Here is a 13,262-nt window from a genome sequence, read left to right on the forward strand (position 1 = left end):
TACTTGAGAAGCATGTGGAATGGGAGGGCTAAGTAGTCTGAGGTTTGTAAAAGTTAAAAATCTTATGCAAGACAAATATGTACAGTTGCAAAGTACTTTATACATTTTTCTTTTCACAGCAGTACATAGGATGGTATGTGTAAAATTGCTTATTCCAGAAGGTTTCTCCTTCAGTGATATTCATAGTATACAGTTATATGTGGTATAAAGTATAATACTATATTCCAGCAGCTACAGGTAAGGGTAGGAAAAAAAGGCAAGTAGACTTAGTTACAGTGAAGTTTCTTCAAGTTCTAGACAATTGGACTACAATGGAATGCAATTCATTTTACATATTTACAAAATATGTGATCTGTTGCTAAAGATCTGAATTATAATGGCTGTTTTAACAGCTATGGTTGCTCTGACATAGAGATCTGACAGCTGTTATAATAGAAAAAAATGCTAAAAAGTAGGTTAACAGTAAGCATTGAAAAAGGTCACACTTAAGGTTTCAACAGCTATTACAGCTCAAAATCTACTTTAGGGTTCCAACAGCTGTTTTGTCATTTAAACCAGGATATTGACTCTCCCAATATCCTTTACCTTCCCATGGCTTTGCTAGCCCTGTGATGTTCTCTGGCATGGGAAGATTCAAGTTGCTGGAAATCAGATCTACTGAGCTGTTGACCACAAGAAACATGATATATAACTCTGGGAGATGGTGGGGTGTAGGGATTGCAAGTGGAACTCAAAAGATGCCCCTGCTGCTTCTGAGTTACAATTATCACCTTCGAGAAAATCTCTTTCTAATTATAATTAGCTTATTTCCTGTTACTACAGTAGAATGAGCTGTGCAGACCTCCATACCTTCCACTGCTGCTGCAGCTTCAAACGTAATCTTGTTGGATCTAGTGGACTTAGTTGGAGTTTGTTATGGTGCAAGTACTAGTCAGTGTTTCCGTATCCATGATGACATTGTTCTCTTACTTTTTTCCTTTGTTCCTTTTTCTTCCCTGGTCAGATGTGCCTGACAGATTGTTTAAAATAAACTAGTGAAATGAATCATCAGGAGTGCACCTTCATTTCTGGTGTGGCTTGTATTGGTTTCATAAAGTTATTTGGCAGTGTAACCAGGCGTAAGATCAGAAAACTCATATTTTAACAAGACTTCACAAAAAAAGATGAAAAGGTGATGAACAGACTATGCAGATTTGAAGTGGGTCAAGGATATGAAAACAAAAGCTAGGCTGTAGGACATTGAAATTCATATAAACGCAGTCCACTCAGATACAAGGATAGTGACCCATAAGGTATTACAGGGATAGTATCAGTGCCAGTTCCAGTACCACTTTTGTTCAGAGTCTTTGTAAATAACTTTATTGAAGGCCTGGAAAGAAAAGTTTACATTTATGTTTATGTTTATGGCACATTATCCAACAATGTTTTTGTACAGGATGTTATAAACGGATGTGAAGAGACTTGAAAGATTTGGCAGAACTGTCTAATATGCTGCCTAATATGCTGCAGCAAAAGTACACTCATACATTTATTAATTTATTTGTTTGTTTATTTATGTATTTGTTGACCACTTAAGCACATTGGTCCAAAGGGCCCCTTTCCAGCACCACTTAAGCCAAAAGGCATACAGTATTTATGAAAATTCTTATGTAATCAAATACCTTTCTATATGGAACATAATGTTGATTTTCAAATGAAGACTGATATCGCACTGAAGATTGCTATAGAATTTCTAACCTGTGACCTTATATAATTCACATCAAATTATTATTATTTTCAGTATTAAAAGATGTAAATACTTTATTAACACATTAATGTTTGACAAATTATGCTTATGCCAAAAGAATGTGTATTAATAAGATTTTGACCCAGTACACTGAGACAAGAATTTGGATATATTTTTAGTATACGGTCATTACACAAATCAAGAGCTGGAGATTTATTGAGAGTCATTGCTAAGTATTTAAAATAACTAATGTGTAATACATGTATTATTGCTAGTGGAGATGGTAAGGTTTTGGGAAAGGTTTTAGCGAGGAAGAAACAATATTGGAATATTGAATTGGTTTTGTTTGCATTTAACACAAGTTATATATGTTTACACTTCATCTCTGACTTGAAGAATCCTTGCAATGTGTCTTGGACAACAGAGAAGGCAGAGTCTTCAACATATTCCTATATGATAAGGATGAGGCACGGGGGGGGGGGCATGAAGAGAAATTCACCAAGAATAGACACCTGAGGGAGTTTTACTCACAGGTAATTCATTGTGTAGGAAGATTTTCATTTTGTGTTTATGGTGTGCAAGCAGAATCAATTTATGAAGCTGTAATTCAGACCTAGCCCAGCAAGTCTGCTTTGGGGCTAATATTGTTAAATGCCTTAGAGAGTCAAAGAAATAGGAGATGTACCATCTGGCCTTTGTTCACACCTTCATGCATGAACTCATAAAAGCCTGGCTACCTCATGCTCACTGTCCACACCATCATGGCAGCTAGACATGGCAGTATCCTGTCATTGTGCTGTGTTCCACTCATACATGTGACAGATGTTAATTACACTCCTGGGGCACATTACACCCCTCAGTACATTTATATTCATTTCTAGAGAGTTACTGTGTCAAGTCCTGTACTCCACAGATTTTCATCTAATAATTATTCTTATGAAAAACTGCACTCTCATTTTATATTGTGCTAATATGTGCTTCCTAGGATGGTGGTTATGCTGATAAGTCACTTTAGTGTCTTTGTCTCTAAATGATATCTTAAACATAGTGTGCTACCTGGTGGTTAGTACTATTCATGCATTTTATCCATGTGATGAATATGCTCATGTGCACAGCTTGCATGGTCCTGGAGTGCCATGGCACCATGTTACAACAGTTTGGTAGCACCTGTTGCTGCACTGAATTGAGCATTACATGATGTCTGAATGTGTACCTGTGTGCACGATCGTATCATTCTCCTGCTGGAGTGTTTGTTGGAATTCCTCTGACACTGTGAACTGCAGGTCTTTTGCATGGTGTGCCAGAGATAGCAAGATATTGTTCCTTCTGCAGACAGACTTCCCTGATGGCCTGATTGGGCAGTTTGATGTCCCTTTCTGCAATGTTGTCGAGTGACACGGTTTGTCAAGATGGTGAGAGGTGCTAGTGGCATCAACCATTCTTGTAATCGATGCCGGCATCATTGCAAAGACCTGCTGTGGTGACATCTTGACCTTCTTCACCACTGGCAGGCAGCAGATAGATATAGAGAGAGAGAGACATGGAAATGTATTGTAAGCATTGTGTCCTGTTTCCTGTTATTACATTACCTGATGTACTTATGTACTCAGGTATGCATACCTTTTTACAGTGGCTGAGAAGTGAGAACTGAAAAACAGGATGTCACAGGAAGCAGGGACAACTGTCCCGGCAGCTGAGTGCATATGCCATTTCTACCACTTCACAACATAAATCCAATTGAATGTACAACACATATGTGCATCACTGTGTTAATGTGCACCACATACGTGCATCACTGTGTTAATATGCACCACACATGTGCATCACTGTGTTAATGTGCACCACATACGTGCATCACTGTGTTAATATGCACCACACATGTGCATCACTGTGTTAATGTGCACCACATATGTGCATCACTGTGTTAATGTGCACCACATGTGCATCACTGTGTTAATGTGCACCACATACGTGCATCACTGTGTTAATGTGCACCACATACGTGCATCACTGTGTTAATGTGCACCACATACATGCATCACTGTGTTAATGTGCACCACAGATGTGCATCAATGTGTTCTTTTCCTTGTTCTTTAACAAGTGCAGTTGTGGTTGAGGTTATAAAGCTGAGATAATCACCTCAGTGATTTCCAACTGACACACCTAGTGCTGGGTCATTGATACTCATGATGCCTGCCTCTCCAGAGCAGAGTAAAGGTCACAGTCTTGAAGGTGTCCTGGAGGTATCGCTGGTGGACTCTGTGGCCACTGCTTAGAAGGAAGTGTAGGCTACCTGCTCTCAGTGACCTGGAGGAGTCTCTGATTAACTCTCTGCATCAGTTGTAAAGGCAGGTGTCATACAAGCTGTGCTGACAATTAGATACCTGCCTCAACACTGAGGAGAACCTTCTGGTGTGGCTTATTGAGTCATGTGGCTGCTAGCCCCCAACCATCAGGTCACCAGAGGCATAGACTGCAGATGACAGATGGCTAGGTTTTGTCCTATGGGCTGACTTTGCATCCATCAGTGTTTTTTTTTTCTGTCTCATTCAGGTGTTTTCCTTCTTATTGTGTCATTCTCCATATATTTTTCATTGACCAGCCTTCCTTATCCCCAGCTGTCCATGCTCTTTCAGTCTGTGTCCATCCACTTTAATGCCTACCTTGTATGCATATACAACCTCTATTTATCTGGGTCTAAATTTTATATTTGTTTATTTGTCTGCCCTGATACCTTTTCTTTTCCATCTATCCTTTGCCCAACCATTTCTTCTTTACCCACCCCACCAACGCTTATTCTTTATATACTGGAGATGGAAATTTCTACCCTTTAAAAATACTGCCCTTTGTTTCTCCCATCTGTTATGCCTTATGGATTCCTTTATTTTCCTTTCTTGCTCTTCACCCCTTTCCTTTCTTTTTATTTCCCATTTCCTGCCCATTCCAGTGATGAACTGCTGTGACACCTTTACTGGTCTGCCCACAATAGGTTGGTAGGTTAGGCTAGCAGCTGTGCAGACCTTCATCACCTATGCCAACTCACATAAACAGCAACACACTAGCCTGCTTTATTGGAGACATCTGCCTCGTCAGTCACATGCCTGTCTGCAGTACCATGCATCCAAGGTGCTAGCTTACTGCTGCTTTTCCCCATAATGCAACAGTGGTGTTTTACTCTGCAGTTCTTTCCTTAGTATGTTAGCATTGTGCTGGGCCTAACACATATCTGATTAGTTTTTGACAGCACTGTGCTACTGGCTTCACTCCATTTAGCAATAAACAGGGATGCAACACTTAAGTTTCATGAGTCATACATATGAGTCCCTGGAAAATAAGAACAAATATGCAAAAATGGAGACTTACATACACTAACAACATTTTTGCATTTTGCAGAATTACCCTTTCTCCAAGGTATGGCTATGTCTGAGCTAGTATATATAAGTAGTGGGTGTGTAGGTGGGATGCAGTAACCTGTCTCCTGCAGAGTGCAGAATTAAAGAAAACAGTGATTGTCAACATTTCCAGGTCTTCTGTATTTTGTTGTTTTATATTCTTAATTCTGGGGCTTGCTATCTGGACTGTTAGTTTTTCCAGATCAAGTGCACATTTCATCTTTTTAACTTTTAGTTTTCATTTATTAGAAAACAGTTGTGTTTCTTCAAGTAACTAGCATGCCAATCACCAATCATCACTTTCATTGCTTAAAACAGTATAATTATCATACTAGCATAATATAGACAGTATTATGGGTTAGTAATTACACTTTCCCAGGGGTTATGGGTTCAGTCATGATCTTTGATCACTGTTAGCAGTGTTTTCATGTTCTGCTCCTGTCTGCATTGATTGTCTCTAGTTAATCTAGTTTCTGCATAGATGCTGTAAGCTGGTCTTGTATTTATGTTTACCCTTACCTTTGTAGCCTGGGTTGTAGTTGAAAAAGGTCCAAACAGAGCCAGCTCACTTACTTATTTAACAAATTTATTAAATGAAATTGAATTCTTAGTTTGTATGTGCTTCGGTATGCTTATAGATCAACACAATGAAACATAATGATGCTTGTTTGTATTCTTTCTCTCAGGGCCACTAATTTGATATGCTTTTAACATTACAGATGACCAGTACCCTATTGAAGAAATGGGGAAAGCTATATCATTGAGTCAGTTGATCCCTACGATCTTCCCAGATACTTGGATATGGCAGGATGTTTCCATTGAGTAAGTTACATTAAAGCTGCATTATATGAGAGAATATATCATATACACTTAGTTTCATCATAGTAACAGTTTTACATTAATATGCTTTTCTTGGTGAACAAGTTCATATAATGTAACAGCAGATTCAGAATTTTAAGAATGCCTGTTCCCTTAGGTTTGCAAGATTCCTGCATCTTAGCTGTAATTATCAACCATGGGACATTGTTTTCTTCTACACTACAGTGATGACGTTCATTAAATTTATACTGTGGTGTAATTGGTCTTCTCTTCAGGATTAAATTAGTTAAATGACCAAATTCTTCTGCTAGTTGGTCTAGTTATGACCCTACTTTATTTGAGGTGTGTCATTCAATAGTCACTGAATAATTATAAGAACTCAGTTGACTTGTTTATTTCACAACAATGTATCTGGGATTATCCTTGTGAAGGCAGTGACTGCTTTCACCAGTGATGTTATTTATGATATCTCACAACTGATGTATATTCATTTGTGTCTTGCTGTACAAAGAAACATTTGCTTATTCAACAAAAGTAAATAAATAAAAAAAAAATACAAATACCATTGGATGGCATCGGCTTCTGCAGTTATTGGTGGTAAGTAATGGTCTGTGCCTTTTCTGCCTGTAACTTGTATTTTTGTTCTTTTTCAAATAACATTTCTGGAGTTTGTATCTGTATGAATGATTAAGCCTGTGCCCCCATACTGGCTCATTTGTTCCCCTATTTATTGGAATCTTAGGACATTGGAAGAGAGATGTATGATCTAGGAAATGGGACTATTTTCCAAAAAGAGTAGGACATATTTTGAATGCTGTATACAACTCCCTCTCCCTCCCACTGCTGGAAAAGCCATTGCAACACATTTTATACTAGAATATTGCTGTTGGAAATGTCTACACATCCTTGATTCCAGATGGACTGCATGTACTCCTTGGATGGCTAATACCCTCCTACACCCCAAGATGGCACTCTTATGGCGGGGCTCTGCAAGCATCTTCCCTCTCAAACTGGGTGTTACAATATCTGACTCTCTCACTTCTCAGTCACATCCCTGTCTGGATGCCTATTAACTGAGCCCTAGTCAGCTGTCTGTGGTCAGAGCTGAGCACTCTACTCCATGTAGCTGGCATTTTCATTAGGTTTGTAACATCAGTCTTTTCACAAAACACCTTATATTTCTCTATACACATGTGCTACATGACTTTTCATATGTAAGGCAGGGTGACAGGTGCATCCCTTGCTTTCCAGTCGAGTGCAAAGAAAGGGGAAGATATATAAAAACAGTCTTCTCCTTGTCAGATGTGAAGTGACAAAAAGGATTACCCCACTATTTCATTCAGTAGCTTCTTTTGTACTCTGGCAAATTGTTATGCTCTGCAAAGTATATATATATATATGTGTGTGTGTGTGTGTGTGTGTGTGTGTGTGTGTGTGTGTGTGTGTGTATGTATATATATATATATATATATATATATATATATAAATATATATGTGTGTGTGTGTGTGTGTGTATATATATATATATATATATATATATATATATATATATATATATATATATATATATTATATGTGTGTGTGTGTGTGTGTGTGTGTATGTTTGTGGGGTTTGTGGCACTTGTCATGCACATCAGGGCCTTCCCCCTGCAAAAAACTATTAAAGTTATTTTTTTCATTCTGCGTTCAGAGCATTTTTTGTCCTTTCATCTCCTCAGCATAGTACAAACATATTTATCTATTTACCTACCTACCTATCTGTCTGTCTGTCTATATATTTATCCATTTGATTATCTATCTATCTATCTATCTATCTATCTATCTATCTATCTATCTATCTATCTATCTATCTATCTATCTATCTATCCATCCATCTATCTATCCATCTATCTATCTATCTATATTTTTTTTCTTAGATGCTGCTATTTTGGACTTCATTATATAATGTAGTGGAATGTGAGACAATGAAGCACAGACCACCAAGCCTCTACACATAGCAATGTCTTTGGGCTTACTTCCCTGAGAAAAGCATATTTATTTCTGTATCTCCTGTACAGCTATTTTTTTTTACACTTTAACAATCATTCTTCAATGCTTGACTTGTTTTTATTGCCCATTATGGGTTACTGGGTGATGTTAAAATAAAATATATGTATACTGTTGGTAAAGTGTTTTTAAGAGAAATGGTGCTTGAAGTGTTTAATACAACATTTAAAATATATTTCAAGCATAATATTGCTCCAACATCAAAGACCCTCCTTGTCTGTCCAATAATTGGCGTCCTTCTCTCTACAGGTAACAACATGGCTTTTTTGGAGAGGGTGCTGTCCTCAGAGTGTGCACAGTGGGTGTCAGCACATGAGTGAAATCCAGGGGTGTAGTCAGGAATTTATATTCTTTAGTTGAAGGAGCAGTGATACACCCCCTCAAGGTATATTTCATGTGATGGGTCCCTGCAATATCACTGTGATACAATAAAAAACAGACATCTTTCTCCAACTAACACTAACATTTTTGGTTGCAATATATTAATTTTTTTTTGCCACACTGCATCATGCAGATTATTGTTCATAGTTTCATTGGTACATAGGTGTATACCACTGGGGGTCTCTATAGGCTTAGCCATGAATCCCAAAAATACCTCTAAACCTCTTAACACAAGAAATCTGGACAATGAGGGGTTGGGGTGGGGGGCAAAGACCCATAACTGGGACAGATTTTAAATATTTCACTTACAAGCTTAGAAAGTTGTTAGAATAACAGGATTTGTGTAAGCATACATTTTTCTGAAGGACATGAAGTCTGAAACTCAAATATGCAGATGTCTCTTTCAAAGTCCTTGTTACTGCTTTTTTCTTTGTTGAATAGTCTCTCACCGTCAGTCCCATACCTAGCAAGGATAGGTACTTCCTAGCCATTCACTGAGGACGTTCTCTAGGATGTCTTCTAATAACCATTGTGGGTATCCTCTGTCAAGGAACATGTGCGCGACCTTTTCTAGCTTGGGTGCCAGACCATCTATATTACAGGTCTTCCTGGCCACCCTTATACACTGCCCTTTGACAAATGGATGGTATGAGTTGCTAAAGGTTGGTTTATGATAGATTTTTGATTTAAATCCCTTCTCTGTCAGCTTTTCTATCAAAATGGTAAGAGAATTTTAGTAAAGAGGTGCTCTTGTTTAAATGTTTTATAAATCTTGGTATATTGTCCCAAAGGATGAAGATATCATCCAAAAATCTTAAGCAAAGGTTAAGATGTTGCTAAATACTGAACCAAAGACAGCTTCTTTTTCCCACATTCAGAAAACAAGGTTGGTATAAATGGGGGGGGGGGCTTGAGGCACCCATCACTACCCCCATTAACTTGTATAAACGTTTCCCCTTTGAAGTACAAAAAATTATTCTCTAACACTATGGAAGTTAACCTATGATGGTGTAGAGTGGTATGCTGTTATGGATGCTGACACCCCATTGGTTCTTAAACTGTAGTACATGGGGAGGATTTGGATTCACCCCTAGCTGTCAACCACAAGCAATTGGTAGCCAACATCCAATCTGTGAAGAGTGAGCTCACCCGATTAATCAAAATGCCACCCCAACCACCCACTTCTTCCCTGGGGGGTTTGACTTCTGTTTATCTTGAGGCTGGAAGAACCAGTGCTGCAAGCTCGTTGCAGGACAAAAGTGGCTGTACAAGGATAACCTTTGAGCCAAACTACAACTTAAGGAAAAGGAATGTTGAATTTAACCTTATCCCTTCTGCCTCCAATGAAATCTGTCCTGAAGGACACAAGGACACCATTTACAGACAGGGAGAAAGGCATACAAAGCACACCTGCCCAGGAAACAGTACTGCTTTCATTCTCCAGATAACAAATGCTAAGACAGGTACTGTTTTTCTCAGTGACTTTTGTATAAGCCAGGGAGAAGCTATTTTTAATTCTTTCAATCAATGCAGTGAAGCACTGTTTAAAAATTGGGTTGAAAGCTATGAGCATGTTGACACTATTAATAACATTTTTTTATCAGATGCCTGTGCACCAAAATGGCAAATTTGAAATGGAATCCCTTAAGGAAGGAATTTTTAGTTTAGGAAATATTTTTTTTAATGAAAATGTTTATGTTTGGACAACCTATGCCTCAAGGAATGTATTAAAAGGGAGGTTGTTTCACAAGGTTTACATGTTTATAAATTTCTTAACGGACTTGATTTAAATGACCAAACCTACAGAGAATTCACTTCACTTTTTGACTGCCATGGCTTTGAATTAAGGGAACTCATTATTAAGTACAACAATGACAAAACTGATTGTTTGTTGAAAGAAGCTGACTGTTTGAATGACAAAATTTGCAGTGATTCACTGTTTGATAACTACAGAGACATGTATGAGAACACATTTTTAAGGTAGATAGAAAGTATGAGGATGCTATTAAATGGAAACAAAGGAAAGTTACTAGAGATTTAAAACAATATGGAGACATGACTGCCTACCCTTTAAAACACACGACCAACAGTGTAAGGAATTTCACAGTGGGGATCCCCCACCCTCAGCATATACTAGGGGATATAAGTTCTAACACAACCCATGGCCACCCATCTGGGAGAGGATTGGAGAACCAAGGAAGGGAAGATTCCCCCCTCACATATTTCTGCAGGCAGTAGAGACAACCAGACTAGACTGAAGATGTAGATTTTTTTCAGCAGAGGGGGAACAGAAAAAATAGGGGAAAGCAAAAAGGAAAGGGAAAAGATGATTAGACCACAGGTTGGTCGTTCACAGCTTAAAAGGCTTCTACATTTACAACTATAGCACCCTTGACATAACTGTGGAACACTTTTCCATTTTTGAAAAGAGTTTAAAATTTATTCCCTTGAGAAGGTTCAACCTATGAGACACCTAGTGGAATTTAAACTTTTTACCAGGAAGCTTAATTTAGCTCTTATATTAAAAGATGAAAACAAAGCCCCCATAACAGAAACAGATAAAGAACTGGTAAATAAGAGAAGCCTGTATAATCCCCCTCCACCCTGCCCTCCTAAGCTTCGAACAAGCATGCATTATCTATACTCGATAGGTAGTCATAAGAAACTGCATAAGGCATACAACATGATGGAAAAGGAAAGAACTTTATTAGAAGACCTAATTTGAAACGTCAATATCAGGATTATGAAACCTGATAAGGAAGGGGGAACTGTTCTTTTTGATTCTATTAACTACTCATATGTGATGTCACAAATCCTACAGGATGTTAACACATACCTACCCATGTCTAGGAACAAAATTAACTTAGCATACCACAGAACTGACTTACTTTTGGAAGATCTATTAATTAAGGAGAGAGCGGCTGTAGGGAATTACCATTTTCTTAATGCTGAACAACCTCTTGTCACTATTATTTTGGGGATCTTAAAAATACATGAGTATTGAAAACTCACCCTTTAGGTCAAATGTGGCAGCCAGGAGATCTAAAACTCACCTTATAGCTGTTTTCATTGATAGGACCTTGAAATTCATTTTGAGAACAAAAACTCATATGTTGAGGGATTCCTGGGACTTTTTAGCTAGACTTATCTCCCAATCTATACAGACCTTCAGTCACCTTCTTAACAAAGACATAGTAGATTTATTCTCTTCTATTCTACTTAGTGAAGGTTTAAGACTTTTCTGGCATAGTCTCTCCACCTTTAACATTTTAAGGACTGAACAAATCAAACTTATCGTAGTCTTGACTTCTGTAGTGTTAGACAACAGTAGGAGAAACCTTTAGACAAGTTAATGGAACTCCCATTTATGCCAACCTGGTTTTGTTAGCATGGGAGACAGAAGCTGTCTTTGGTTTAGAATTTCATAAGCATCTTAACCTTTACTTAAGATTTTTGGATGATATCTTCATCCTTTGGGATGGTCTGGAAGACAACATCCCAAGATTTATAGAACATTTAAACAGAAGCACTTACTTACTGAAATTCACTTACCATTTTGGTAGAAAAGCTATTCACTACCTAGACACCACCATTGAGTTGACAGAGAAGGGTTTTTTTAAATTAAAAATCTATCGTAAACCCACCTTTAGCAACTCATACCTTCCATTTGTTAGTGCTCACCCTTTCTCACAAAGGAGTTTGGTCAAGGGACAGTGTATAAGAGTGGCCAGGATGACCTCTAACCAAGATGATCTGGCACTCAAATAGAAAAGGTCACAGATGTGTTCCTTGACAGGAGATGCCCACAGTGGTTATTACAGGACACCCTAGGGAATGTCCTCAGCGAATGGGGTAGGATTACCTACCCTTGCTAGGTACGGGGACTGATGGTGAGTGCCTATTCAACAAAACAAAAAGCAGTAACAAGAACTTTGAAAGAGACATGGAGGTTGAATTTAATTATACATCTGATAGAGTTATGGAGGTTATTAGCAAAAGCTATAATATGCTTAAACATTCTCCTGAGTTTGGGAAGATTGTAGAACCCAGCACAAAATTTATTTTTAAAATGGTTCAAAACTTGAAAAGCCTCTATGAGAGGGGTATACACCCCAACCCTAGGGTTTGACAGGGGACCAAAAAATGAGGGTCATGTAACCAGTGTACGCATATTTCAGAGACTGTGCACCTACCCCTTGACAATGCTTTAAAAATTAAGGTGAACTTCAGAAGAGGAAATTGTGGAAGCAAGGGACTTGTTTTCATAGCTGCATGTACAAAATGTAATAAATTCTATGTAGGAAAAACTGAAAGAACACTAAGAAAATCAATTTATGTGTATTAGTACGACATCAAGATCTAAAACGTAAACAATGCCCTTTTTAAACATTCCTTACTGGATATGACACATGCAGAATTTAAATTTGGAATTTTAGAATTAGTCAACATTGATTCCTGGGGAGGGGACTGGGAAAGCCAGTTATAATAAAAAAGAACTCCTATGGGAATTTTGATGCAATGCCTTTAACCCCCAAGGTTTGAATGACCATATTAGTATTAAGCCTGTACTGAAATTATGCACGGCTGGGTTATTAAATGGGTACAAAATGTTTTTTCTTTTTTTTGTTCAAACTTTTTTATTGAGATTTCCAACAAGACAACAAAAATTTGCAATTTAAATAATATTGATAAACTATGTACAATTTTTACAAAGGCCTCAAATTCAAAAAATAAGGGAATACAAAAATGTTTTTTCTGAGTTAACAACAGAATGTTTAACATCTTCTTGTTTCTTTTGAGTTGATGTGGTTTTGTCTGTACATATTATTTCTGTCTTGAATCTTTTTTCATCTAGGTGGGTTGCCCACAAAAATTTAAGATCTTGAACAGTTTAATCC

At 37.8% G+C, this 13,262-nt stretch overlaps 1 protein-coding gene across 2 annotated transcripts in view; it reads left to right on the forward strand.

The window, feature by feature from the left end:
• The window catches only part of LOC122795620 (CD109 antigen-like), a 647,366-nt gene that overhangs the window by 292,039 nt on the left and 342,065 nt on the right, over positions 1 to 13,262 (forward strand). For both annotated transcript variants that reach the window (XM_044063888.1, XM_044063895.1), the window contains one exon: positions 5,838 to 5,940. In XM_044063888.1, the coding sequence (XP_043919823.1) occupies positions 5,838 to 5,940 (103 nt within the window). The remainder of the gene's footprint in view (positions 1 to 5,837; positions 5,941 to 13,262) is intronic.

The sequence above is a fragment of the Protopterus annectens genome, chromosome 1.part0 (assembly GCF_019279795.1).
Source record: "Protopterus annectens isolate FY-2018-M chromosome 1.part0, PAN1.0, whole genome shotgun sequence".
Classification (NCBI taxonomy): Eukaryota; Metazoa; Chordata; order Ceratodontiformes; family Protopteridae; genus Protopterus; species Protopterus annectens.